We start from the raw sequence: 27,888 nt of genomic DNA, 5'->3' as shown, positions 1-27,888 counted from the left end.
ATAAACCCTGATCCCCTTTCGTTTTTGACGGAATTCTGAATTGTCGTTCCAGAGTTATGGGACTTTGTTCGTCAAAATTTCGTGATTTCATTGAATGTCCTACTGTAGCTCAAATATCCTTCGATGGATTTTTTTCAAATTTCAACACAATCTTAATATTGATAAACCCTGATCCCCTTTCGTTTTTGACGGAATTCTGAATTGTCGTTCCAGAGTTATGGGACTTTGTTCGTCAAAATTTCGTGATTTCCAAGCTCATGTACTTATAAAATAAACCATGTATTCAAATACAAATAAACTGAAGTAAAAAAATGATTCAAAGGGTTATTTATTACCTTACTACTTCATTGGCGAACGACGGGCGTATCATGCGCTCATGGCGCAGCTTTTATTAAAAAAATACAGTGATTTCCCAGTGCCCTTCTTGACTTTTGCGCTGTCTCTTTTTCAGGAAGTAAAGGCACAAGGCTTTTGCACTAGATCAAGTGTACAATGTACATCACTTGTTGGAGTCATGTTCCCTTATTTGATGTATCTATGTACTAGTATATAATTGATGACAGCAAGCATTTTTTCTCCAGGAAAGGATACTTGTAATTCTGGTTTGCACTTAGCAAAGGATAAAAGATTTTATAATTGATTATCACTGGGCATGATGCCCTAGACAAACTTCACTTATAGATATCTACCATCACTTGATGTACCACTTTTATATACTGGTTTATATCTTTAAACTATTTCCTGGTGTCAATTCACAACAATTATAGTACACATCGTTTCAATTGATGAATGTTCTGATTATTGTTCATTTTGATGCATTATTAATTACAACTAACTTCTTACAAAAAAGAATGTTATATATTTATAAAAAATTGCTTCAGTTTGCATGTCTTTTATTTGATTTATTTTAATATATGTATTTTAATGTGATTTCATACCAAAATGATGACATTTGTGGGGAAAAAACAGTCTTGCTATAATGGGAGACCACACTTAATTAGGCAATCAATATAACACATTTTCACCTGTTGGGGTTTATATGATTTATTAAGCAGAACAAAGGAATTAGACAGAATATATTCACATTAATAAGTACTAAGAAATGACCAGAGAAAAGTGAAGTTTATGTAATCAAACGTTATCCAACTGATTTGATTGTAGTCAAAGGATCAAATAACCCTTAGTAAACAAGCTCATTTCTAAAGTTTTCTGATCATACTATCTGTATGTTTCAGAATTCCATCCGGCACAACCTGTCCCTACACAGCCGCTTCATGAGGATACAGAATGAGGGCACAGGCAAGAGTTCCTGGTGGGTCATCAACCCAGATGCGAAACCCGGGAAAGCGCCGCGTCGCCGAGCGGGAAGTATGGAGACCAAGCAGCTGGATAAAAAACGTGGAAGAATCAAAAAGAAAATCGAGGCTATACGCGCCGCTCAGGAAAACGGTTCTATGTCGAGTGAGGATTTCCAGGACTTACACTATGGGTTTACCTTGAGTCCTGAATTCAGGACCCGGGTGGGAAGCAATGCCAGTAGCTGCGGGCGACTGTCGCCCATCCAGGCGGCCGTGGAGCCCGACCTACACGAGAGTCAGGTGCCTCCCATGTCTCCTATACCCTGGGGCCAGGAGGTGGACGACTTCCATACAAACAACAGCAATGAGGGCTACTCACTGGTGGACTCATTAGTAGGGGGGCTGAATATCGCAGAACAAGCAAATCAACAAAGTCTTTCTGATGATGGCAATGACATAGACATGGTCAGTAACAGTACGCTGAAGCAGCAGCTCCTCTCTGGGGGCTCCATACTTCGGTTTAACTCTCAGAACAATTATGATAATCAAGTGTATACCAACCTCCCAGCCCCACCCCCCTACAACGGGAGCATGAAGCAGCAGCATCAGGCTTCAGTATTAGGGATGGACTCGATAGGGTCTCAGAGTAGGGGCTACAGCAGGAGCATGTCGCCCAGCCAGATGTATCAGGACAGTATCATGTCTCCCCAGCGGCAGATGCTTCCCAATCGAAACATGGCGAGTCCAGTGTCCAATAATCTTCTAGTGAACACCCAGCACTCCCCTGCTAGATCTCCTCAGCAGAGCCCGAGCTACTCACCCCACAGCTATCACAGCCAATGTCAATCTCCGCAGCCAATCAAGCGGTCACCGCAGTCGGTCCCCAATCAGGTGTCAATGAACCAGGGTGGGATGAGTCCAGCCCACCAGCAGCAGCAGCATCAGCAACAACAGCAGCCTGTGAACACCAGCGCCAACCGATCTCTCTTACAGCAGTGCCTCGAGGCACCTAATGACTCGATGCTGCGGGCAGCGCTTACGCAGCAAATGGGCTCGGCCTACCACCCATCACAGTTTGCCCAGTTCTCGACGTATAATGTGAACAATAACCTGATGATGCCACAGACAACAATGGACCAGTATGCTCAACAATCGCCTATGAACTCACTAATGATGCAGCAGCAGAATGAAGGCTCGGGCACGAATCTGGAGCTGATTGACACCAATAGCATGCTTGACCTTGATTACGATGTTGAACAGTTGCTGCGTCACGAGTTGGCCATGGATTCGAATCTGGATTTCAACTTTGATGCCACCCCTTCTCAAAATGGAGCTACCTCGGAAAATCAAAATTTAGTACGGTAATGACAGTGGGTTCTAGTTCTAGACGCACTATGAAGGCCGTTAATGATTCGTGTCAGAGCTGCCATGATTTCTGATTCTGGCATGATCTCAAACTGAAGATTTATTGTTGTGATTAGTAGTTGGGTGCTGGATTGTTTGACATGAAATACACTAAAGAATGTTTCATTGATGTGATGCTTGGAATAAGTAGTAGACCAGTTTTGAATCAAAAGGTATTTGGGGAATTGTATCGGTGTTGAGTTTGAAGTACAGATTTGTTGAAAACAAAGTTTTACTGGTGAACAAGATTTTTCCAGTGAACAAGTGTTTGAACTTTTGCAAAAAATAGACATGTGATTAATGATAGACTGAGTGATAATGTGAATTAAAAATAAGAAGATTGTTAAGTTTACTTTGCTACCTGTCAGTAGTTATGTTAAAGATACTATAGTTTTATCATGATTTTAAATCATAAAGTTATTTCACCAGTGCTTGTGCAATCTTTGCTGTGAAGCTATGTATCCGGTGTAGTTAAAAGTGAAAATTTTAATCATCGTTAGGAGTGCTTGCAAGTGTTTCTAAGTTATAATGCTGAGACATTAAACCAGAAACTTACTTAAGACGCATTGCATGAGGAATGACAGGGCAACACTGAAGACGTTTTCCTATTCAGTCGCATTGTTTGGGCTACTATTGCCTTTACTTTATGGATTGACCTTTGATGTTAAAAAGCTTCAATACTTTTTAAGTGAGTGCTTTAAGTTTATAGTATTTCAGCAGGTGTGACATTTCATTTTAGGAGAAAAGTTCAGCTCAGAAAATGAGAGTCATTTTCATAGTGAGAAATTTTGATAAAAAATGAACAATAAATCATATAGGGAAAAGTGTAGGCGTTTGAATCTTGTAACACAGTGATGTTAAAAGTGCAGCAATATGTGTGCGAGTACAAATTCTGCACATGTAGCGGAATAGAATTATGGCAAGCTGTGGTTGTGTTTTGTGCAAACATTTCTCCACGGTTGGCTGTCGCTAAAAATGTCAGGTCATATCATGTGTGAATAAAGCTTTTGTACAAAGCGTTGAATACAAGTACCTGTTTATATGCCAATCATCTGTGCACTCATTGTAATTGGCCGCCGTCACACGTTTTGAGTATTTGGCAGCTTTATCTTTTCCAGTGCTGGAACTGAATTTTGAAGGCCTTTGCAAACCGTTTGGATCTAAATGAGACGCCACAAATGGCGTCTCATCCGGATCCAAACTATTTGCTATTCTGATAATATTCTTTGAAAAAAATCGAAGAAAATGCTAATTTTAGAAATTCAGCAAACAACATTTTAGCAGACGACAAATTTCCCAGCATGCAAGGGTTATGATTTTCCACTGAAAGACTTCCTCTCAGAATGAACTGACCTTCAAGACTCGCAGATTTTTTATTTTGCCAATAGCAATACATATGATTATATGTGTGTAGGGATGTAAGGGCGCCAATGTTTCTGTGCCAATTATTGTGTATACTTCAATTGCTGGTAAAATTTGGCAGGAGTTGGAGACAGTGAATATTTATTTGACACCCTTCTTGATTTTCATCCCACAGCCCTTGTTTGAAACTTACAGTTTTTGGCAACAATGGACATGTATGTTAGGCTTAAGTTATCATGAATCTAGTTTCTTATTTCATTTGTTTGAGATTTTAAAAGTGTTATGTTGTTAAATGATATGTTTGTGCTGCTCTATATTTTTAATGCTGAATGTGATTTGATTCTGTGCTACTATTTTACTATAAATAGTTTAAAGTTTATAACGCTTTGTTTTAAACATCATTATTTTGGATATGATTATAAAGTTCTTTACATAGTTTTAAGTAATGTCCTCAGAGCATTAAGTGTTGTTATTTTCTATTGGTATTGGTCAATTTGCATGATCTTTCAGTAGTCCAGAGTCACATCTGTTTCTTTTCTGTTGTTTATAGCTCACCTAAGCACAACATCATGATGAGCTTTTGTGATCACCTTTTGTCTGTTGTTTGTATCCTTCACTCGTCTTCAATATTTACTTTATACATGAACACTTTAGAATCCTTATATATTGCCCAATCTTTATGAAACTTGTTCACAACATATGTCCTAATTATAATTTAATTGATTATGTTAACAATTGATATTTTTGTGCTTAGCAAATAAGACTCTCTTGTAATTGTTATATGTGACAATTAAAACTACATTGTACTCATGTATTATTTGAATATGATAATAGTAAATATATCAATTTAAGAGAATTTCACATTTAAATTTCACATTCTTAGTAATTTCTTGTTGTTTTTGCAGGTGTATAATAGTAGATCATGCTGGTTGTCAGTATAGTGACATGTATGTGCAGATTCAATTATATAGTCGTCATTTTGCAGATAAATCAAAACAGAATTTTCTCAGTTCTTAAGCTTTGTTTCCAAAAATCATATCATGCTGTTTGAACTTGTATATTATTGGTTGGAATCTTCCATGCTTTCAAGATGTATTAACCCTTTTAGCGCTGGAACCGAATTTTAAAGGCCTTTGCAAACAGTTTGGATCAAGATCAGACGCAACAAAACGTGGCGTCTGATCTTGATCCAAACTGTTTGCTATTCTAATAGTGGTCTTTGAAAAAAAGTGAAGAAAATGATGATTTTTAGAAATTCAGCTGACACCAATTTAGCAGATGACAAATATTCCAGCATGCATAGGGTTAAATGGCATTTTAGCATTTGTGTTACATGAGATTGTAAACTGACCTCTTTTCAACTAGTAACAATAGAACTAATTGTTATGCATGCCAATTAATGCACCTTCAGGGACATTTTTTGCTGGAAACATTAAAATGTAATTAGAGAACGGTGAAAAGGATTAGGTTTGAGTATATGCGAATAATGATGTCAGTATGGTTTTCAAATTCATAATAATTTGTTAAAAATAAACAAACTGACACCAGAAGGTTGCCGGTATATATTATTTCCAGTCTTTAGAAAAACTGATTCATTAAAGTGCTTAACATAGACCTGACAAGCACAGTTATTTCAAACAACTGTAATAATTAGTTTTTAACAGTTTATATTATGATGTATGACTGTTTAAAGTTATATTGCATTCATCTGTTTAACCCTTTCCCTCTTAGAAGCAAAGTGAAAATGGCTATACGCAAACAGCATAAAACCAGAACAGCCTGTGAGTAACTGGCAGTCTGTTCAGGTTGAATGCCGTTTGCTGCTCATCAGTATCTATGGGTTGGAAATGAAGCCTTTAAAATTTGAATTTAATAAGAATGGTCTATAATGAAATTTAACTTTCTGAGGGACTGAAAATATGTAAAAATACGCATCTTAGTTGTAAAGGGTTAAAGGTCCATGTAACATTTCATATGTCTTAATTTCTTAAATGCTAATTTTCAGTCTACCTTTTGGTCTATTATGTGGTTCAGTCTGTCAGGTACTTGATTGACATTAACCTTTAAATCCACTTGTCTAGCAGGACTAGTGCCCTTACATTTCATTGTATAGTACAGGTACATGTAGGTCTAGTGGCCTTATATTTCATTTGTTCTGATTTACAAGTCTCTAAGCCTGACCTTATGTTGGTAACATAATTAGTCAGTCTTCTGTAATTTCATAGCACACTTAGTAGCAAGAAGTGTGTCTTCATATGTTGTCTTAAATCTTTCAGTATAATTAACACAAACTAATTATGTAAAATGACTGACATTGTAAACTTTCAATCCGCAACTGGTTTGCCACCATAATGTTTTGTAAATAAATTCCAGCCAAATTATGGGATTATGAGATTTCAAAGATTATTAGAGAGAAAAAGACCTTGAATTTGTTCAGTTGACCTGACTTTAATTTACAAAGGCTTCAACATCTTTTCCACATTTATACATGTATGCCAGTATATTTTGTACTTTCATAAACACGTTTACTTACATGAACAGGTTACATTACCTTCTTGCATCCTACTTATTTATTTTTTAAAGAATGATGCACTCATTTTTTTATCTCAGGCCAAAAATTAATTCTCATTTATTTTTTATAAAGTTTGTACAATTTACGTTTTAGCTGTATCACAAAGTTTGTTGTTATGAATAGGAAAAAATTCACATGTTGCAACCAGATTTTTAGGTAAATGTGTAAAGCATTGAACACTTTTAAAGTTTGTTGCAATAGAATTCCTTTTGGAAACTGTGAAAATATATTTTGTTGGAAATTTATGCTACGTGTATAAAGCATTATTAAGACATTTGAAAACGAATCTTGGTTTTAATGAATTTTATATTTATTTTGTTAAATAACTTCAAAACTCTGCTAATAATAATAATAAGTCAAAGACTAGGTTAATAAACACTACGTAGAGCCCCAACTCCTTATGAGTTTTGACACATACACAAATTGCAGACATTAATAAATTCCCAAATGTGCTTTGATGTGTGATTATTCCTCTCATGTGGAGTGTATTCAGACGTAGCATTCTGTACATCTGTCTGGCAATGAATGGAGTAAATGAGGAGTATTGATCAAAATCAATATCTCCACCCACTGTTAGTGGCACTTGGTGAATATGACAAGGATGGGCAAGATTAAAATCAAATTGAACACATTTAAAACAAAACAAAAATAGTTTTGGCAAAATATTTTGTACTACTGTGGTTTTTAGTTTCTGGTTTTTTTTTCCAAACGCTTGAAAGCATCTTCTGCGCTTGACTATATTAGCCCATATAAATTCCATATGACAGGTCAGTTGACTTGGAAAGGTCTTGTCCAAGAGAAGACATTTTTCGAATAATATGACTCCGGAGGTCAATGTACAAAATGTTATACTAGTATAAGTGGAAACAAATTATGTTTATTGCTATTATATTTACATGTATCATCTAAATAAAGTAAACATTTCCTTTAAACATACACATACATACTGGCATCTGTTCCTGAATGGTGACGTCATGTTTTAACAGTTGTTTTGATGTGTGATTGTTGCATGCAAAAAGTGAGGGCAAGACGGAGCTGCAAATTCAAATGTCAATAAGGGAGAGTCATCCAGACAGTTAAAAACAAACATCATCATGTTATGGCTGTATAGACCTTCAGCATGCAAGTTACATTTTGCTAATAGAAAATACTATTTTCATGGCACTTTGAGACCAAACAATCGCGGTTATGCTATGGACATACGATTGTTGTTTTACATTATGGAACATACCTTGACATTATGCTATGGACTTGCGTGGAAATTTTGCTTTGAAACATACATTTGGCATAGTGCTGTAGAACATGACTGTAATCCCCAATATTCTTTAGAACATGCAACCACCATCACGCTATGGAACTCATGCCACACATACCACTGAAGGATTTAAAACCATGACTTCTTTGGTTAAAGCCTGTATATGGCCATTAACAGCCTAGGAATATTTTAACAATATACACAAGCCAGGTCCATTTAACAATTAACCCATTTATGCCTAGCGTCTAGAAAAAAGGCCTTGGCAAACAGCGTAGACCCAGATGAGACGCTGCATGATGGATCATCAGGGTCTGCGCTGTTTGCTTAAAGGAATTTCTGTAAGAAATATTATAAATAGAAATAAATAAACTAGACATCCCTAATTTTGGAAATAAATTGATCCAATTTAGAAGGATGGGAGAGTCCACTCGGCATAAATGGGTTAAGCAAGCTCTAGATCTCTGACAGGCAATACATATATCACATAGCGAGTAATGTCAGTGATCTGTTATAAGTCCTCTCGACTTAATTATGTTTTAACCATACATTGACCTTTGTCATTTTAATTTGACAGTTTGTTCAGTTCCTTTGTCATTTTAATTTGACAGTTTTTTCTGTTTCTTTGATATTCTTCTGTTGGTTTACTTCAAGCCATAAGGATTGGAAACCAACAAGCTTTGTTTTAGTTGTGCCACTCAGATCTATACAAGTTAGAATGGAATGAGTTTTTCAAGTTAATACAGTCATTTCATCCCAATAAAGTAAAACAAAAGGTATTTGCTTGGTATTAATGTTAGTGTTATTGATTAACAATAAGTAGTTGATAAAAATTGTGTTATGTACAAGTGCCAAATAAAACAACAACAGGAGAACAGACTTTACATTGTTAAAATATTTTATCATGTGACCCGGTACTTATTATTCTTGTTAATGATTGTTCAACAGTGATGTTGTTTTCTTTAAATAAATATAATTTTATCAAATTTTATCGATTCCTTTTTTTTTTTAAAGCCAAAAGACAAAACATTGGTGCACCATTATATAATAATACAGATATACAAGGTTTGTTAGGGTTAAAGTGTGTATGATAAATTTATTTTATTTGTGTTGAAATAGCTTTTGTGTGATACTTGTCATGGAGTGCATATATTTGATGTTAAATTTGACATATATATAGGATCTGGCACGAGTTGTCATATCATACCATATTTTATTAAAAGAGTTAAGGAATTTAGTTAGTAAGCGAGCCTTTGGCGAGCTTACTAACGAATTTCCTGGACGAGTTTAATAAAATATGGTATGATGTGACAACGAGTGTCAGATCTTTTTTTATCACATGCTTTTAAATGAGAAATTAAATAAATATTTAAGCAAACATAATGATAAATCCCAAATGTTGTTTACATTTCTTGACGTCATTTGACGTTGCAACGTCATTTCAGCAAAATAACAACATGCTATTGGTCAATAAACGAAAACTAAGCCAATGAAAACGCTTACAAATGTTGTATTACACGTGTGTAATATAAAAAAATATGTAATGGTTGTATTACATGGGAAAAAAGGTAAAGCATGTGATAAATGTATAGACATGCTAGACTTAATTGTCAAAGTGTTAAAAAAATTATTAACATTTAATGTTGATTTGAAAAAGGAAGACTAAATATTAACACATACGTTTCTTTCAAGAATTTCAGCTCTGAAAATCAGGTTCTTGATGTACGGTAAGAGGAAACAAAGCCAGTACCAATGACTTACCTAAATTCTTTACGTTCAATACATGAATGTCCCTGGCCACCCATCAGTCTTGCTTGTTCTTTCTTCTGTGCTGATTCCATTTCAAGTACCAAGCTTGATTTCATTTGACCCGTAAACAGCATTCGAATGTCTCTTTAGTCAAAACTACATTTATCCTTAAAAGATGTAAATTCAAACTATACTTTACAATTTGTCCCAATTTTCAAGAGTCTAGTAACACAGGAGCGCAGGTCATCACATAATGTAGGTGTAAGGCGTAGAATGACCTTGAATCCCACAATGTTAGGTTCTGTGGACAACACAAGACCATAGACCATATAAGGATTAAAACTATCTTTCCACCCTCATCATCATGGAAATGCATGAAGTCTTTATTTGGTATATTTGATTTTATTAAGCTTGTTTGTGATTTGGTTGGGTACATGTTGTAATGCTAGGTTAATCTGTTATTGTCCCCTACCGGTGAAACCAGAGGGGACTTATGGTTGCACTCCGTCTGTCTGTCAGTCAGTCAGTCTGTCACACTTTTCTGGATTCTGCGATAACTTAAAAAGTTCTTCATATTTTTTCATGAAACTTGAAGAATGGATAGATGGCAATATGGAGATTATGCACGTCATTTCATTTTGTTCCTACGTCAAGAATTCTGGTTGCTATGGAAACAACAAACAAAAATTCTGACAATCGTAGAGTTTCACTGGTAGGGGACAATATTGCTTCGCAATCTCTTGTTTTACATACAGCATTATTTTAGTTTTATTTCTTGTATTTATTATTTTGATTTTATTCCTTTATTCGCTATTTTGGGGAAATTATAATGTTTAAGACATCATTTAATATTTTATACTTGGACTAGAACTTAAAAAAGAATTGTGTCTTTTGGCATTAAAGTAGATTTTTCGAGAGTCCAATATTACAAATAATTAAAATATTGTCAGTGTTATTACTTATCATAGATAATAGAACTAATTAGTTATCAATGCTAGTTGTTTTCATTATGTAATGTTGTTATGTATGGCATGTCTTTATTATTGACAATAAATGTTGTTACCATAAACATGTTAATTGTTTTTAATTAATGGGACAGTTACTATATAAAATAATAATATTGTGTTTGCATTTCTCTATTTCAATTATTGTTATCATTTTATGATTGCTGAAGTAATTTTTACTCAGGATTTTTTTGTATGGTAAAACCTGAGGTTAAACATAAAAGAATCACATTTTGTTTTGAATGGAAATAATTTGTGTTGTTATACTGAAATGGCAAATTTTGTGTTTTCATTTTGTCATTTATGAACATTCACTATTGGCATTTGATTATGTATGTATATAATTTACTTTAACTTCATTTAGATGTACATGTGTTAAATTTTGAGTATATATATTTGTAATAAATGTAAAGAAGGACTCGTTGAATTTGATGTACATTTTATGATGATCATATTTCATGCTAAATTTGATCCCATTTTCAAAGACGGATATTCATTATTTGAATATCTACCGGTATTTGGGTCAACAGCCTATGTTAGACTGATTGCTTGACAGGCTTATAAATAGATCCCACTTTGAAATACTGAATTGCTAATTTGAATTTTATACTGTCTAGGTAAAAGTTAATGAATTCTCTTATTGCATTTCGATGGTTTAAACATAGTACATGCTTCAAACGATGTTTTAATCTCTTTCATTTCTCGATGCTAAAGGAAATATCTTTTTTTACTGAAGACATTATTAACAAAAGAGTATTGTGTATTTAAATTGATGGCATGATTTTGTGGAGGAATCATATAGAAGCAATACATGTATTATATGTAATATAACCATTGACCTCAAATGTTGCAATTAGAATATGTAACTGGTTTTGGGCATATTTGTCAATTGTATACCTGCTCTAATAACTGTTTGCCATAAAAGTTAAAAATGGCAAATACAAATGTGTACTTAATGGCTTAGCCGCTGGTACGTGTATATTCTAGTAGCCACTGGTTTTGTATTATTGATTACTAGTAGCTTCAGGAAAGAATAACGGCCACATGTGAATCAAACATAGTGTAAATATACAAACGGTCTCGAGGAAAACTAGGCTTAATTCATGTGTATTATGGATCATCCTAGAAAAGCCTGTGCATTTTTATAGGCTAATCAGGGAGGGCATTTTCCGCTTTTATATAAAATAATAAGGGAAGGCTTTCCTTCAAACAAAACTCAAGTTAAGGGGGAAAGTGCTGTGGGACAGGCTAATCTGAGATAATACTGTACTCATTTTCATTAAGCCCATTTTTACACAGAGACCGCCTAAAGTACAAATGGAATTGTGGGCATTTTGAGACTACTGCTTTAAATTTTGCTGAGATTTTGCTCTGGGTAAACGGGTTTACATTCATGTGCGTAAAGTGTTATCCCAGAGAGAACACATACGCTTCTAATGCATTTTATTGCGATTTACCCCCATTCATAAAGCCTAGTTTTCCCAGAACGAGGTTCAAATGAAAGCAGTTTGAGTAATGGGCATGCTTCACCATTACATGTTGCTAGTTGCAGTTAATTTGCTGAGTGATAATTGCACAGTTTCATTAAAATTCATTTGAGCCGCACTTTGTGAAAAGGGGGTTTAATGCATGTGCGTAAAGCAGTCCGCACAGGCTAATCATAATCAGGGAGCAAACTTCGCTTTTATATTTTTATTGGTTTGCAGAAAGTCTCTTCTTAGCAAAAATCCTGTTAATGCGGAAAGTGTTGCCCCTGATTAGCCTGTGCGGACTGCACAGGCTTATATGTGACGACACTTTAGGCAGATGCATTAAACCCCCTTTTCACAAAGTGTGGCTCATCTATTTTTTTATGTCGATTACATGTCATAGTGCTTGATAAGTATTTATAATGCAGTAAGCATAATGCTTATCTGATATAGATATTTTTAACAAATCAGATTTCCTTGTTTTTCTGAAATTTTAATACATGAATTAGATGAATTAGTTTCACTGTATAAGGCACATAGGAGTGAAAACTGATATCTGTTATCAATGCAGCATTACCACAGAAAATGTTAACTAATAGAGATTTCATAAAAACTGTATTGGAAATTGACAAGCAATTCATTTTCAATGGTTGGTAGCATGATAAAGAAATGTCAATCGCATAAGGATCTAAATAAAGACCTCACTTAGTAATTCACATGCTTGGGAGCATGTTCAAGACCCCTATACAATTATAATGATAGGAGATTTGAAAATAATTTTTTATGGGTTGCACATTGCCCAGAATGGAACAGGAAGATTATAGAAGCTAATGCAGTGTTTGCATTACAAAATGAATCACTTTATTTGGTACTTGTATGGTGAAACATGTTAGACTCTAAGCCATGACAAGTTGAGATGATTTTCATGTAACTGATGTTAGTTTGTTCTAAATTTACATATTGCTGAAAGGAATTCTGTCGTTTTATTTTAAAACATAAATTATTATGGATATCTTTTTGTAACTTGAACCCATTTATGCCTAGCGTCTAGTAAAAAGGCCTTGGCAAGCAGCGTAGACCCAGATGAGACGCCGCATGACGCGGTGTCTCTCATCAGGGTCTGCGCTGTTTGGTTAATAGAATTTCTGTAAGAAAAATTCTAAATATAGAAATAAATATACTAGACATCCCTAATTGTGGAAATACATTGATCCAATTTAGAAGGATGGGAGAGTCCACTTGGCATAAATGGGTTAAGGCCATTCTTCTATTTGACAATTCTGTAGGCATATCTGACATTATGAGTGAGGTGTGATGGTAACAATACAAGGCCTGAATTTGGTAATAAAAGACCAAAAAGTAATGCCTTAATCTTCTTATAATAGACTTCTATTTTATTAGCAAGACTGTTTTCAGGGAAAAACCCAAGCTATTGTCATAGCCAGCTCGTCTGCCGTCCGCCGTAGGCGTCGTGCTGAAACCTTAACATTGGCTCTAAAATCAAAGTGCTTCCACCTACAACTCTGAAACTTCATATGTAGATGCACCTTGATGAGTTCTACACGCCACACCCATTTTTGGGTCACTAGGTCAAAGGTCAAGGTCACTGTGACCTCATATATCAAACTTTAACATAGGCTCTAAAATCAAAGTGCTTCCACATACAACTTTGAAACTTCATATGTAGATGCACCTTGATGAGTTCTACACGCCACACCAATTTTGGGTTACTAGGTCAAAGGTCAAGGTCACTGTGACCTCTAAAAAAAAAAAAAAAATCTGACAAGCTTTCGCAGCCAAGCGTGGCACCCGTTATGCAGTGCTCTTGTTTTGACATGTATTGGTGTAAAATGTTTAACAGTGGCACCCCACAAAACATAAATTTCTTTAACACGTATGGTACATGATTGTGAATATTTGCTCGCACATTTCTCATTTTCTACAAGAATGAATATTGTTTTGGGAAAAGTGTTCCGAATCTTGTCTGTGCCAATGTAGAAACTACCATTTTGATAACATTAAAAGAATCAAAAGTTTATTCAATGTGTATGTTTTAGACATTTTTTTTTACTGAGAATATGGTAAAGTTTTTGACAGAACAGCTTTACTATAGTATATACCTCTCTTTAATAAACTCATAAAATTCACCCTTTGGAAAAATCTAAATCCTGCAAGGTTTTTTTAGGAGCGTATTGTACAGTACACTGTGTTGCAAAGTTAAAACAAATATTATTGAAAATATTGTCAATTTTTTTGTCCACTGTCACTTTTACTTTAGTTGTGATGAAGAACTAACAAATCATTCAAAATCATAAAAAATTACATTGCAGCACAGGCCTTTGTATGTGGAAGACTGAAATTGTTTAAATGTCCCACAGATAAAATTATAATCCAGTATATCTTTCCCCTCAATCATTTTAATTATAACTAATTTATGGTATATCAAAGTATTCTTTTTTCACTGAAAGGTTCATTTGGAAATCTTGCAGGTAAATTTTCACAATATGCTTTTTGACACATGCTTTGATCATGTCTACTGTGAATATGTCATTAATTGTACAAGTTTGTCCATTTGTTGTTGCTCAAGTTGTGTTGTTATCTTGTGTTACTGTTTGAATTTTGTAGAAATTTATCAACAATTTAAAATGTGTTATGTATAATGCTATGATTGTATCATTTGTAAATACTCATGAAAATGGAAAATACATTATATATGCTAAAATGTCATCAGTTATTTTAACCCCAAATGTTTTGACACTTGAATACTGATGCATTAAGGTATTGGAATTTAATTTAAAAGAAATAAAAAATCTGGGTTTTAAATTTGCTTTGTTTCTGGTTGTAAAGCACTTATTCTGTAAATGCTTAGCTGCGACTAATTTATAAACAATCATAGTTAATAAAGAATTTAAAATTAAAAAATTTAATGTACAGATATTTGTTGAAAATGGAGGGCCAACTTGGTTTATTTACGCTATTTGGCTGCTTGCATTCCATGAACTACTTCTTGACACTGCAGGAGCCAACTTTTTGCAATATGATACAGTGTTAAAGATTTTCATGGTCAGTTACCAGTAATATCAAACACTGTGCATTAAATTCTTAACATATCTGTACCATTTCTGTACTTAAAACTGTTCTTTCATTATTAATTCTCAATGTGGTTCCTACACACTGTGTCAAAATAACTTATGAATTTGCGATGCATACAACATTTTTGTATACACACTTCATCCATCATGGTTGTCATAAAAAAGTTAACATCACAAATTAATTGAACCTTGATACGGGAAAACTGGGCTTAATGCATGTGCGTAACATGTCGTCCAAGATTAACCTCTGCAGTCTGCCCAGCATTATCAGGGATGACACTTGCCATTTTTTATGCCACCGAAGCAGGGCATATAGTGATCGGACTGTCCGTCCATCTGTCTGTCTGTCCGTCCGTCTTACTTTGCGTTTAGGTTTCGAAAAATGCTCATAACTTCTATGTCCCTTGAGATATAACCTTCATATTTGGTATGCATGTGTATATGGGCAAGGCCTTTCCATATGTACAAACAAATTTACCCCTGTGACCTTGATCTTGAACTTAGGGTCCGCGTTTAGGTTTCAAAATCAGCGTTTAGGTTTCGAAAAATGCTCATAACTTCTATGTCCCTTGAGATATAACCTTCAAATTTGGTATGCATGTGTATATGGACAAGGCCTTTCCAAAAGCACAAAAAATTGTACCCCTGTGACCTTGACCTTGAACTTAGGGTCCACGTTTAGGTTTCAAAATCTGTGTTTAGGTTTCGAAAATGCTCTTAACTTCTATGTCCCTTGAGATATAACCTTCAACTTTGGTATGCATGTGTACATGTATATGGACAAGGCCTTTCCATATGCACAAAAAATTGTACCCCTGCGACCTTGACCTTGAACTTAGGGTCTTCGTTTAGGTTTCAAAATCTGCGTTTAGGTTTCGAAAATTGCTCATAACTTGTATGTCCCTTGAGATATAACCTTCATATTTGGTATGCATGTGTATATGGACAAGGCCTTTCTATACGCACACAAAAATTGTACCCCTGCGACCTTCACCTTGAACTTAGGGTCCGCATTTAGGTTTCGAAATCTGTGTTTAGGTTTCGAAAATTGCTCATAACTTCTATGTCCCTTGAGATATAACCTTCATATTTGGTATGCATGTGTATATGGACAAGGCCTTTCCATACGCACACAAATTTTTACCCCTGTGACCTTGACCTTGAACTTTGGGTCCGCGCTTAGTTTTCGAAATCTGCTTTAGGTTTCGAAAAATGTTTCGAAAAATGCTCATAACTTCTATGTCCCTTGAGATATAACCTTCATATTTGGTATGCATGTGTATATGGACAAGGCCTTTCCATACGCACACATTTTTTTACCCCTGTGACCTTGATCTTGAACTTGGGGTCCGCGTTTAGGTTTGGAAATCTGCGTTTAGGTTTCGAAAAATAATCCTAACTTCTATGTCCCTTGAGATATAACCTACATATTTGGTATGCATGTGTATATGGACAAGGCCTTTCCATACGCACAAAAAATACCACTGTGACCTTGACCTTGAACTTTCGAAATATGCGTTTAGGTTTCGAAAAATGCTCATAACTTCTATCAAAGTGTTTATAAGGGGCATATGTCATCCTACGGTGGCAGCTCTTGTTTTTAGCTCACAACGTGCTCATGGTGAGCTTTTGTGATCGCCTTTTTTCCGACATCCATCGTGTGGCGTCAACATTTGACTTGTTAACTCTCTAGAGGTCACATTTATTGTCCGATGTTCATGAACCTTGCTCAAAAGATTGGTCTCAATGATATCTTGGGTGAGTTCGAAAATGGTTACGTTTGCTTGAAAAACATGGCTGCCAAGGGGCGGGGCATTTTTCCTTATATGGTTATATATGGCTATAGTAAAATCTTGTTAACACTCAAGAGGCCACATTTATTGTCTGATCTTCATAAAACTTGGTCTGAAGATTTATCCCAATATTATCTTGGACGAGTTCGAAAATGATGCCGGTTGGTTGAAAAACATGGCCCCCAGGGGGCGGGGCATTTTTTCTTATATGGCTATAATAAAACCTTGTTAACACTGTAGAGGTCACATTTATTTTCCGATCTTCATGAACCTTGCACAGAAGATTTGTCCCAATGATATCTTGGATAAGTTCGAAAATGGTAACTGCTTGAAAAACATGGCTTCCAAGGGGCGGGGCATTTTTCCTTGTATGGCTATATATGGCTATAGCAAAATCTTGTTAACACTCTAGAGGCCACATTTATTGTCCAATCTTTATGAAACTTGGTCAGAATATTCATCCTATCAATATCTTGGACAAGTTCGAAAATGATGCTGGTTGGTTGAAAATCATGGCTGCCAGGGGGCGGGGCATTTTTCCTTATATGGCTATAGTAAAACCTTGTTAACACTCTAGAGGCCACATTTATTGTCCAATCTTCATGAAATTTGGTCAGAAGATTGGTCTCAATGATATCTTGGATTAGTGTGAAAATAATTATGTTTGCTTGAAAAACATGGCTTCCAAGGGGCGGGGCAATTTTCCTTATATGGCTATAGTAAAATCTTGTTAACACTCTAGAGGCCACATTTACTGTCCGATCTTCATGAAACTTGGTCAGAAAATTCATCCTGATAATATCTTAGATGAGTTAAAAAATGATGCCGGTTGGTTGAAAAACATGGCTGCCAGGGGGCGGGGTATTTTTCCTTATATGGCTATATTAAAACCTTGTTAACACTCTAGAGGCCACATTCTTCATGAAACTTGGTCAGAAGATTTGTCCCAATAATATCTTGTTATCTCAGGTGAGCGACTTTGGGCCTTTCAGGCTCTCTTGTTTTCATTTTTCGTTTAAGGGAAGTCTCTTCTTAATGAAAATCCAGTTTAGTAGGAAAGTGTTGTCACTGATAAGCCTGTGTGGACAAATCTGAAAACCAAATTAGAATTGAAAGATATTAATGTTTATTCTTCAGATACATGCATTCACAAATAAAACACAATTTAACCATTCCTTCAGATTAATACCTTGTTTGATATACTATTCTGACTTCACATAATACTGTTACTATAATTATACATTCAGCTTATTTACATGAACTAAACAAGTAGTATTTTTTCTTACACATATTACTGTCTATACAAAATAACAAAACAAGTGATCTAAATCAAATGCACTAAGAGCTTAGGCAAAGAACTTGATCTATTGAACCCATGTCAGCAATAATCATGTGAGGATGGTATCAGCTTCATTTGACAAAATGAAAAAAATATGCTGTTACTTCCAACTGACTGTGAAGTGCCTCTCAATCGATCTAAGCAGACACAAGTGTGACCGACATAGAAGCACATGCTAGGACTGCACTGTGAGTGTGTTAGGCATGCATGCGTTAACTTTCTTCAAACGCTTTCTCTTCCTGAACCTGTTTCAAATTTTAATAAAGCTTCACGGGAATGATCCTTGGTCGAACCGCTTTCAAACTTGTTCTGGTCTGTAGCATATACATGTATTATGTGGGACGCAGGAGCGATAAATAAAAAGATTTAAAAAAATGAAAATCTCAAAAATCTGTAAAACCACAAGGGTCAGCTTACCGTACCACAAAGATTTGTTAGAGTTAAAACAGAAGTTGCCGAGTAATACACCAGACCAAAACAAGTGTTACAAAAGGATGGAGAAAATGGAGACTATATTTCCCCCAATTTGCTTGTGGCAAATCAAAATAATCTGAATGTTACAGAAAGTAAACCAATAATAGCTTATCAGACCTAACGCATATTATGCTTTCTTAACTAGGCTATACAATTCATACAAAACAACTGATTCTTAAATAAAGCCGTGATCCATGGTATGATGTGCAACATGGCTACTTTTGCATTAAACCTGAACTAATGTGGTAAAAAAACATACTGTATGCTGGGAGCTAAATGAGATTTACAAGGTTAGCATTACGTTAAATTATGTATGCACAGCTATTCACAGTTATTCAAATACTTCAATTCATGATTGAGTGCAGAATTAAATAGTTTTTTTAGTTGATAAAGTTGTGAAGAGAAACATCTTACTGCTGAGGTTTTATACAAAGAGTTTTTTTTAAATCTACATATTAAGGGTAAAACATGCATAAATTAGCCCAGTAACAAATAATTTGTTTTACCGGTAAAATACACACACTCCAAACATAATGCTTGCTGTTGCATACAGGTCCACTATTTGGAATTTTGGATGAGTTTGAAAATTGTTCATCATAATTTAATTTATAATGCACTTATGGTTTTAACCATCAAACATAAACTTACAATTACAAATTCAATTTAAGATATAGAACTGAGAAAGCGGAAAAGGTACATGCTGCAGTATAAATTACTGGGAAGGGAAAGCTGCAAAAATTGTTGGGAAGGGGAATGCTAAAATTATTCTTATTTGGTATTAAGTTTTTTTTTATGAAAGGTGAAATTGATTTGTAACAATTCTTGGACAGCTGAAGCAAATCCTGAGGAGGAATCAGCAGCAAGGAAAGAAGCTGATTCATGTTTGAATGGAAGATCTACAACGATTTTTTGGCAGAAGAATGCTCAAGCAATTCTGGAGGAGCATGCTGCAGAAATTCTTAGGGGAATAAAGCTGAAGCCATTTTTGAGGGGTACTACAACAATTCTTAAAGGAAGAAATTCTGAAGGAGGTGAAACAAATCTTGGATGAAAGAAACTGATGCAATTCTGGACGGAAGAACTACAAAACTGCAAAATAGCTGGGGCAATTCTACCGGGGGACAGGCCTGCTGCTATCTACAATCCTGTAATAGCTGAAGAGATTTGAGAGGGAGGTATGGGAAGATATAATAATTCTTGGATAAAGGAAGCTGAATCAATTTTGGAGGGGGTCTGCAACAAGTCTTAAAGGAAGGAAATTGATGGAATGTTTTAAACTAAAAAAATATTGTGCAGCTGGGGGACCGATACTGCAACAATTCTTTAATTAAACTCATTAAAAAATTATGATAGGTCACACGGGTTCTGGTCTGATTCTGCGAGGCAAATTCAACCCATATAACAAAATGGTTGTTAAGTCTTTATCTAAATATATTTTAAGGGGCTTTGTTTTTTTGTATCTAATCTGTTTCCTAAAAATCATAATGATTTTAAACTTTTGAAAACATTAAAGTTTTGTTAGTAAATTAATTAAATGACATTTTTCAAAAATCCGCAAAAAAAATAAAATTTGTGTGTATAATGTATCATATGTCACGGGTTTAATATATCACACTTAACATTTCTTACTTAAAGCTTAAATTTTTTATGCATTATTGATACTAGGTCAGGTACGACAAATCCGGTCAAGGTGGACAGTGCTTTCAAGCGTATATATTGGTAAGTCCAAATTCAGAAAAACCAAATCCTTGTGAAGAGATACTTAAAATGCATTAGCTGTCCAATTCTTCTCTTTAATCCTTTCCATAAATAGTAATTTAACAAGAGGGTCATGATGGTCCTTAAGCGCTCACCTGAGTTAACAGATGAAAATAGTATACACCGGGCACGGTCACAAATATAATTAAGGATTTGAATTGGAATACATTGCAATGAAGAAGACAACAAGCTAAACTCATTACATTCTACAAAATAGTATATAATCATGTTGACGTCAATCCCCTTCACTATCTCACTCCGTACCTTAGACACTCGCGCCATCACCATCACATGGCATACCAAATACCACCAAGTACAGCTGATTACCACAAATTTTCTTTCTTTCCAAGAACAGTTGTACAATGGAACACACTTCCATCTTATGTAGTCAGCGCTGATACGATCCCTGGATTTAAATCAGTGCTGTCTACATCAGTGTTCCTTCCTTAGATCACATGTTTCTGCTTTTATCCTGTTTTTAACCCGACTAATATTCTCACCACATGCACAGTTGTATATGTATATATTTAAGTCTTAAGGGCTTAAGGTGTTACGTTTTGCACCTTTTTTACCACTGTTGATAGGATTTTCCTGAGTGGATTGAGTAACTCGGGAAACCTATCAATTATCAAGATATACATTCTGACCAAGTTCAGTCAATACTGGGTCATAAATGTGGTCTCTAGAGTGGTAACGAGTTGTGTAAAATTGTACCCTGTGACCAAGTTTTTTGACAAACCTGACCCAGATTCAAACTTGCCTTAGAGAGGTATTGTCAAGATAAACATTCTGACCAAGTTTCATTAAGTTTTAATCTAAAAAATATTGCCAATAGAGTGTTAAACTTATTTTTGAATTTGAACTGGTGACCTGCTTTCTCAACGTGACACAGATTTTAACACATTCTATCCCTTATTCGCATAGTATCGGCCATACTCATACTATCGTGACTTTAACGAAAACCCCTCATGAAGGGCTGGAAAGTTTATGCTTTTTCAATTTTTAGAAGTTCTAATATAAATTTATTTGATGGTTATCCATGACTATTACGACGATCATTCTCATGATTTCCGGTGTTCATTTGAAAATACGTCATGTTTATTCCAGGGTGATTCTTTGATCTTTTAATTACGTAACACACAATTATATTAGTTTGTTTATAGATTGATCGTTGCTGTATCAAATGTTTTATATGCCTCTTATTTTTGAATAAAATGTAAAAATATTTTAAGAACAACATGAGCAAGAGTTTCGTTTTGTCATTTATATATCATTTTTAGAACAAGCACATTAACAAATCTTAGCAGCATATGAGAACCACTGTAGGCCTACATTCTAAACATTACTACAGGGAGCCAAGTCTAGCCAGTATTTTGTCAAAACAATCCCGATTTAAATGAAGTTTTCGTTGTTACGTCCAAGAATACACATTTTAACTAAAGATTGGCATATAATACATGCGTGTTTTTGTATGTGTTCACTTCCAAAATTCGTATACAATCATTAAGTGGGCCGATACTACGGATAGACATGTTTGATATTGTCAAGAAAAACATTCTGACCAAGTTTTATTTATAAAGTATTAGTCATAAATGTGGCCTCTAGAGCGGTAACACGATTTTATCTAGTGACAAAGTTTTAATACGCACATGACACAGATTCGAACTCGACCTTGATATTGTAAACATTCTGACTAACTTTCATAAAGATTGAGTCAGACATGTGGCTGCTAGAGTGGCAACAATTTTTTTATCCGTGATTTGCGCTCATTGAGTCATTGTCGACCTGAAATGGCCAACAAGTCCCCCCCGGGTGACTATAGAAGCCGATTCATGTCACCCTGGGGTGACTTCAAGCCGAGGCTAGTCACTCCCGGGTGACAAGAATCGGCTTCATGAGACCCCAGGGCGACATGAATCGCCCGGGATGAATCGGCTTCTATAGTCACCCGCTTGTGACAAGAATCGGCTTCTAGTCAACCGTACATGTATTTTTTTTATCAAACGGCACCGCATCCAGGTATCTAATATAGGGTAATGTGGCTTTTGAATATTTTATATACATATATGATAAAATTCGTTTTATGATTCTCAAACACAAATCTTCAAACTGAATTTGGTCTTTCAGGAAATTGCCTCCTGGATCTTTAATCACTCGGAGGCCATCAATTTTGGTAGTCTCCGTCTCTTTCCGAACCATGACAGCCCTTTTGAAGCTATCATGGCTATCTAGAAAAGTATGAAGAGCCTCTCCTTGTCGGATTAACATATTTTTCGTGTGTCGCAAGAGAAGTTGTTTTTGAATTTCGCATGACCAAATAATGTATTTTTTGTTGAAAAAGTTAAATTGTTGCCGAGGGTGACTTAATTTATGCTGATTTCGAGGGTGACTAGAATCGGCTTGAAGTCACCCCCGGGTGACAAGAATCGGCTTCATGTCATCCCCGGGTAGTTACAATCGGCTTCGTGTCACCCGAAGGTGACTAGCGTCGGCTTGCAGTCACCAAAGGGTGACAAGAATCGGCTTCTAGTCACTCCCGGGCGACTTGTGGACCATTTCAGGTCGACAATGACCAATAAAGCGCTAGTAGCTTGTAGGGTTATCGCAGAAGGCAAGCTCACCTTGAACATCCTGTGCCCAGGTTAGCTAAACATGGAATTAGGCGTCGCGTTACTTAATACTACTGGTACAATAAAGACCAGTCATAACTAGATTTTTACCACTGCTAAATAAACTGCTACTTCAAGTTAAAGCAATAAAAATGTACAAAATTGTCGTGGATGTTTGCCTTTCCATTGGATGAAATAATTAAACATTATTCTCCAAGCAAGCCAGTTAAGTGTTCAACCTGTCACTGGCTTTAGACTTCAATAGTGTTTCCCTAGTTAAGATTTGACACTGTTGATATCACTGACCCACTAGGGATCATTCTATACATAGATGGTGACGTCACTACGTTATTGTCAGTAAGACCGGTGTGACACAATGCACTAGGGATAAGAATCCAGTCTCAATTCTGGGTCATTAGGCCAACACCATTAGCTATTATTTTTTTCCAATTAAAAGCTTATGATTAATAAGTAAGAACTAACAATTAATACATTGTTTGCATAAAAAAGTAGTAATTATTTCTGAAGTTGCTAGAATTTCATCATCTTGGCAGAATGGAGAAGAATAGTCTTGCAATTATGCAGTTCAAGAAAGTTACAGCTTTGCGGGGTTACTTCCCTTCTGTTAAGTTTCATATGTGGAAAGGTATACTCCGAAAATCTGGGATGCTGGTTTCAATCAAAAGTAAGAAAAGGGAGGAAATGAACTATAAAAAGGAAATGGCATGAGCATTGGCTTGATGACTGCCATAGCCACATATGCATTGTGGATTTATTTATGAAAATTAACTGAATTGTGTGGGGACTTATTCCTTCCTCGTACATTTAATACATAAATATACTACAAATGTATACACACTATTGTATGCGCTTATTTAAGTGTATGGTGGCAAGTAACTTTTGTCAGACACACATGTTTTCAATGAACCGCAGAAATTATTCTTTATGGTGTACCTGTTTTTCCATCTAGTTAAATTTGATCTTAGATTAACCCCAGAGTCATTATATACACATCATAGTATCACTGACGGTTATTGCTTAGCTCCAGGCAGGACCCTCAATTCATTTTAGGGGAAGCGGGTCGCTACCCATAGCAGGGGGAATTTTCGCGGCGTTTCCCATTTTGGGGGATTTTTTACTTACTCTCTCATTATTACATTTGTACATGTTTGAACTATATTTAAAAAATGTTGTTTTTTGTCATAATTAAGTCTGTTTGACAAGATTAAATTAAAAAAGAATTGAGATATGATAATCATGAGACATATTTATTTATTAAAAAAAAAATTAGGGGGAATTTTTCCCCTCAAAACGGGGAAAAAGTATACTTTTCAGGTGGGGGAATGCGGCCGAATTTCGGCCGTGAATTTGATAGATTGAGGGCCCTGCCAGGGTAGGGAATTTGAAACGCAACCCAGCCTCGAATGAGCACTATTGATATTTGAATGCATATGTACACTAAAGAAGAAGCCTTTTAAGTGTTTAGTACGATTGGCATAATTATGTGAAATAAATTACACACACACCTTCTTATCGAAAAATGGTTCGAAATGTACGCTATAAGGTCGTTTAGGCCCTTAACCACATCGGCCTCGGATGATTACACCTTAGATAAATCGACCTCAAGTCTTTTCGGCCCAAAATCTAAAACGTTTGGGTCTCAAAAGAATAGTCATTTCGGCCCCAATTTATTTAATCTTCTTTTCTGGTGTGATCTTTTCGAAAACCTGGGGAAAATGTGTTTTTTTCTTACTGTATACATGTAGTAGAATAAAATTCTGTTTTGGTTTTAAATTGAAATTCATTTATGAAGTATTAATTATAATAATCTTTAATATTGTTATTATATAAACGATAAATAGGCGTCTTATACTATAAAAAAATATTATTATATATATGCCCCCTTCGAAGAAGAGGGGGTATATTGTTTTGCACATGTCGGTCCGTCGGTCTGTCGGTCCGTCGACCAGATGGTATCCGGATGATAACTCAAGAACGATTAGACCTAAGATCATGAAACTTCATAGGTACATTGATCATGACTGGCAGATGACCCCTATTGATTTTCAGGTCACTAGTTTAAATTTCATTCAACTCCATCAATAAATGATTTAACTGATTTAAATGATTTAAGACTGCAATGTCATTTGAATACATCGTAAACACTGTTTTATATAAATGATACTTTTACACGTGTATCTATCTATCTGTACATTTTAAAATGTTTTAATGATATTTATATCACGATAAATCGGTCCATAGTCTTTGATAACTCAAATTGAGTGGTTTTGTACATTATATTGTATGTATTATAACTAAACTATCTTTTATTGTATTTTATTTAATGACACATATTTTAATCTTATATACAATTGTATGTGCACTACGGTACCTTTAAAAAAAGTTATTGAAAGTATTTGAGATCGCATTACTTGTTAGCATCCGTACTGATTTAATATGATGATACATCATTGTATTTCATTTATTTTTTCGAAATTTTTTTTTTTATTGATTTGGATGTCTATGTGTTTTATGTGAAAAGAAAATTGCCTCCTGTCACATATGCTCTACAACCACCCGACCTTACAGCGTTACATCGAATAGCTAGCTGTGTTGGAGTTTTGCTGGTAATCGATCGATTTTTTTTCTTGTCATTCTTGTGCACAATAATACAAAGTCAACCATTCATAATTAATAATAATCAACACCCACAAAAACCTAGCCCGATCACACAGTTTCTCAAGTATATGTAAAATTGACACATACAGTTCGTAACGCGCTTTATATCTTCTATCTTCCACGATTAATAAGCACCGTCTTTAATAATGGGGGGCTCTATTTTAAAACAGATTACTGAGAACTTAAAGAGTAAAAGCCGAAGAAATTGAAGCATACGATAATATCACCTGTTAATCTTGATTTAGCAACCTCATTACTAGTTTACTTAGAACTCACACCTTTATTTGAAAGGTCTCTGAAATTTTGATGTTATTGACAATAAAAAAACACATATAAATATGATTGCTAAAATACGCCTTTCATCACATAAGTTGTTAGTTGAAACTGGAAGACGTAATTACATTAGCAAAAACAAAATAATTTATGCTTTATGTAATCTTAACGATTTAAAAGACAAATATCACTTTTACTTAAATGTTCGTTTTATTTAGAAGAAAGATCCAAATACATATTATTAACTACTAACTTCTCATGAAGACCAAGTACCAGTATATATAATATGCGTAATGAGAATAAAATATTTGTTTTGTTCTGTTCTGATAATTAAACAGTTATACTGTTGTATCCAGTACTGACTGACCATGTTTGTAGTTCAGTGAAATCTGAAATAAAAGAAAAGGCCGAAAATAGTTCACAGAACTGAATCCAATTCAGTTTGATCCGACATTAAATCTCAATGGAAACTCGCCTATGCGACATATGTACAAAAATATTATTATTATTATTATTAACAACGATTCAGTTATGAATAGTGCGTTATCTAAATGAAAAAAAGAACACAATACTTTTCCCGATAAATTTTAAGTCAGATTTTTTAATTCACATGTCTTGTTTAAAAATCATACACCCACCAACACCATATGTTTACACAAATTATTTCACTCAAATGGATCAACTTGCATATTCCATGTTAACTCTATCGGAATGACGGACCCCAATGACTATAATTTTGACATTCACACATTTTATTAGCTCGACTATTATATATGAAATATATAAAGTGGAGCTATCCTACTCACCCCGGCGTCGGCGTAAGCGTTCCCGTTAGCGTGCAAATGTTAAATTTTGCGTACTACCCCAAATATTTCCTATGCCTTTTGACGGATTGCTTTTATATTTTGCATACTTCTTTACCAACATGACCCCAATCTATAAACACGAGCAGACAACTGTATCAAGCATTTTGACAGAATTATTGCCCCGTTTATACTTAGAATATGCATATTTTTGATAAATCTATGTTAAAGTTTGCGTACCACCCCAAATATTTCCTATGTCCTTTGACATATTGCATTTATATGTTGCATACTTCTTTACTAACATGACCCCAATCTATAAACAAGAGCAGACAACTGTATCAAGCATTTTGACAGAATTATTGCCCCTTTTATACTTAGAATATGCATATTATTGATAAATCTATGTTAAAGTTTGCGTACCACCTCAAATATTTTCTATGTCCTTCGACATATTGATTTCATATTTAGCATACTTCTTAACCAACATGATCCCAATCTATTAATAAGAGCAGACAACTGTATCAAGCATTTTGACAAAATTATGGCCCCTTTTATACTTAGATAATTGAACATTTTGCTTAAGTGCCATAACTTCTGTATTTATGATCACATTTGATTCGTACTTTGACAAAACGACACTTACCTGACATACCACAATGCACTCCACCCAAACCATCCCCCATGCCCCACCCCACAATCCCCCCCCCCCCCCCGAAAAAAATAAATAAATAAAATAAATATTCTTTTTCATTATTTTTGAAAGATCATCTATTAAATGACCACACACCGACATTATACCCCCCCCCCTCTCCATGATGGCTTACGTTATACTGTCAAGCACTCGAATAGTCGAGCGCGCTGTCCTCTTGTTCGAATAACAGCTAATGAGGTCCGTCATCCCGACCCCATTCGTTCTAGTTTTTACCGGGTAAGGCACCAGTCGTGCTGAGGGGGG

At 35.1% G+C, this 27,888-nt stretch overlaps 2 protein-coding genes across 2 annotated transcripts in view; both read left to right on the top strand.

The window, feature by feature from the left end:
• The window catches only part of LOC127853413 (forkhead box protein O-like), a 41,419-nt gene extending 27,503 nt beyond the window's left edge, over positions 1–13,916 (top strand). The window contains exon 2 of the mRNA XM_052387943.1: positions 1,236–13,916. Within this exon, the coding sequence (XP_052243903.1) occupies positions 1,236–2,663 (1,428 nt within the window). The 3' untranslated portion in view covers positions 2,664–13,916. The remainder of the gene's footprint in view (positions 1–1,235) is intronic.
• Positions 13,917–23,068: 9,152 nt separating this feature from the next.
• Positions 23,069–27,888, top strand: part of LOC127853411 (intraflagellar transport protein 88 homolog) — a 50,689-nt gene continuing 45,869 nt past the window's right edge. The window contains exon 1 of the mRNA XM_052387939.1: positions 23,069–23,207. The gene's annotated coding sequence lies outside the window, so the exon portion shown is untranslated. The remainder of the gene's footprint in view (positions 23,208–27,888) is intronic.

The sequence above is a fragment of the Dreissena polymorpha genome, chromosome 12 (genome assembly GCF_020536995.1).
Source record: "Dreissena polymorpha isolate Duluth1 chromosome 12, UMN_Dpol_1.0, whole genome shotgun sequence".
NCBI classification, from domain to species: Eukaryota; Metazoa; Mollusca; class Bivalvia; order Myida; family Dreissenidae; genus Dreissena; species Dreissena polymorpha.
Note: the sequence above shows the minus strand (reverse complement) of the source record. Positions and strands in the feature narration are given on the sequence as shown.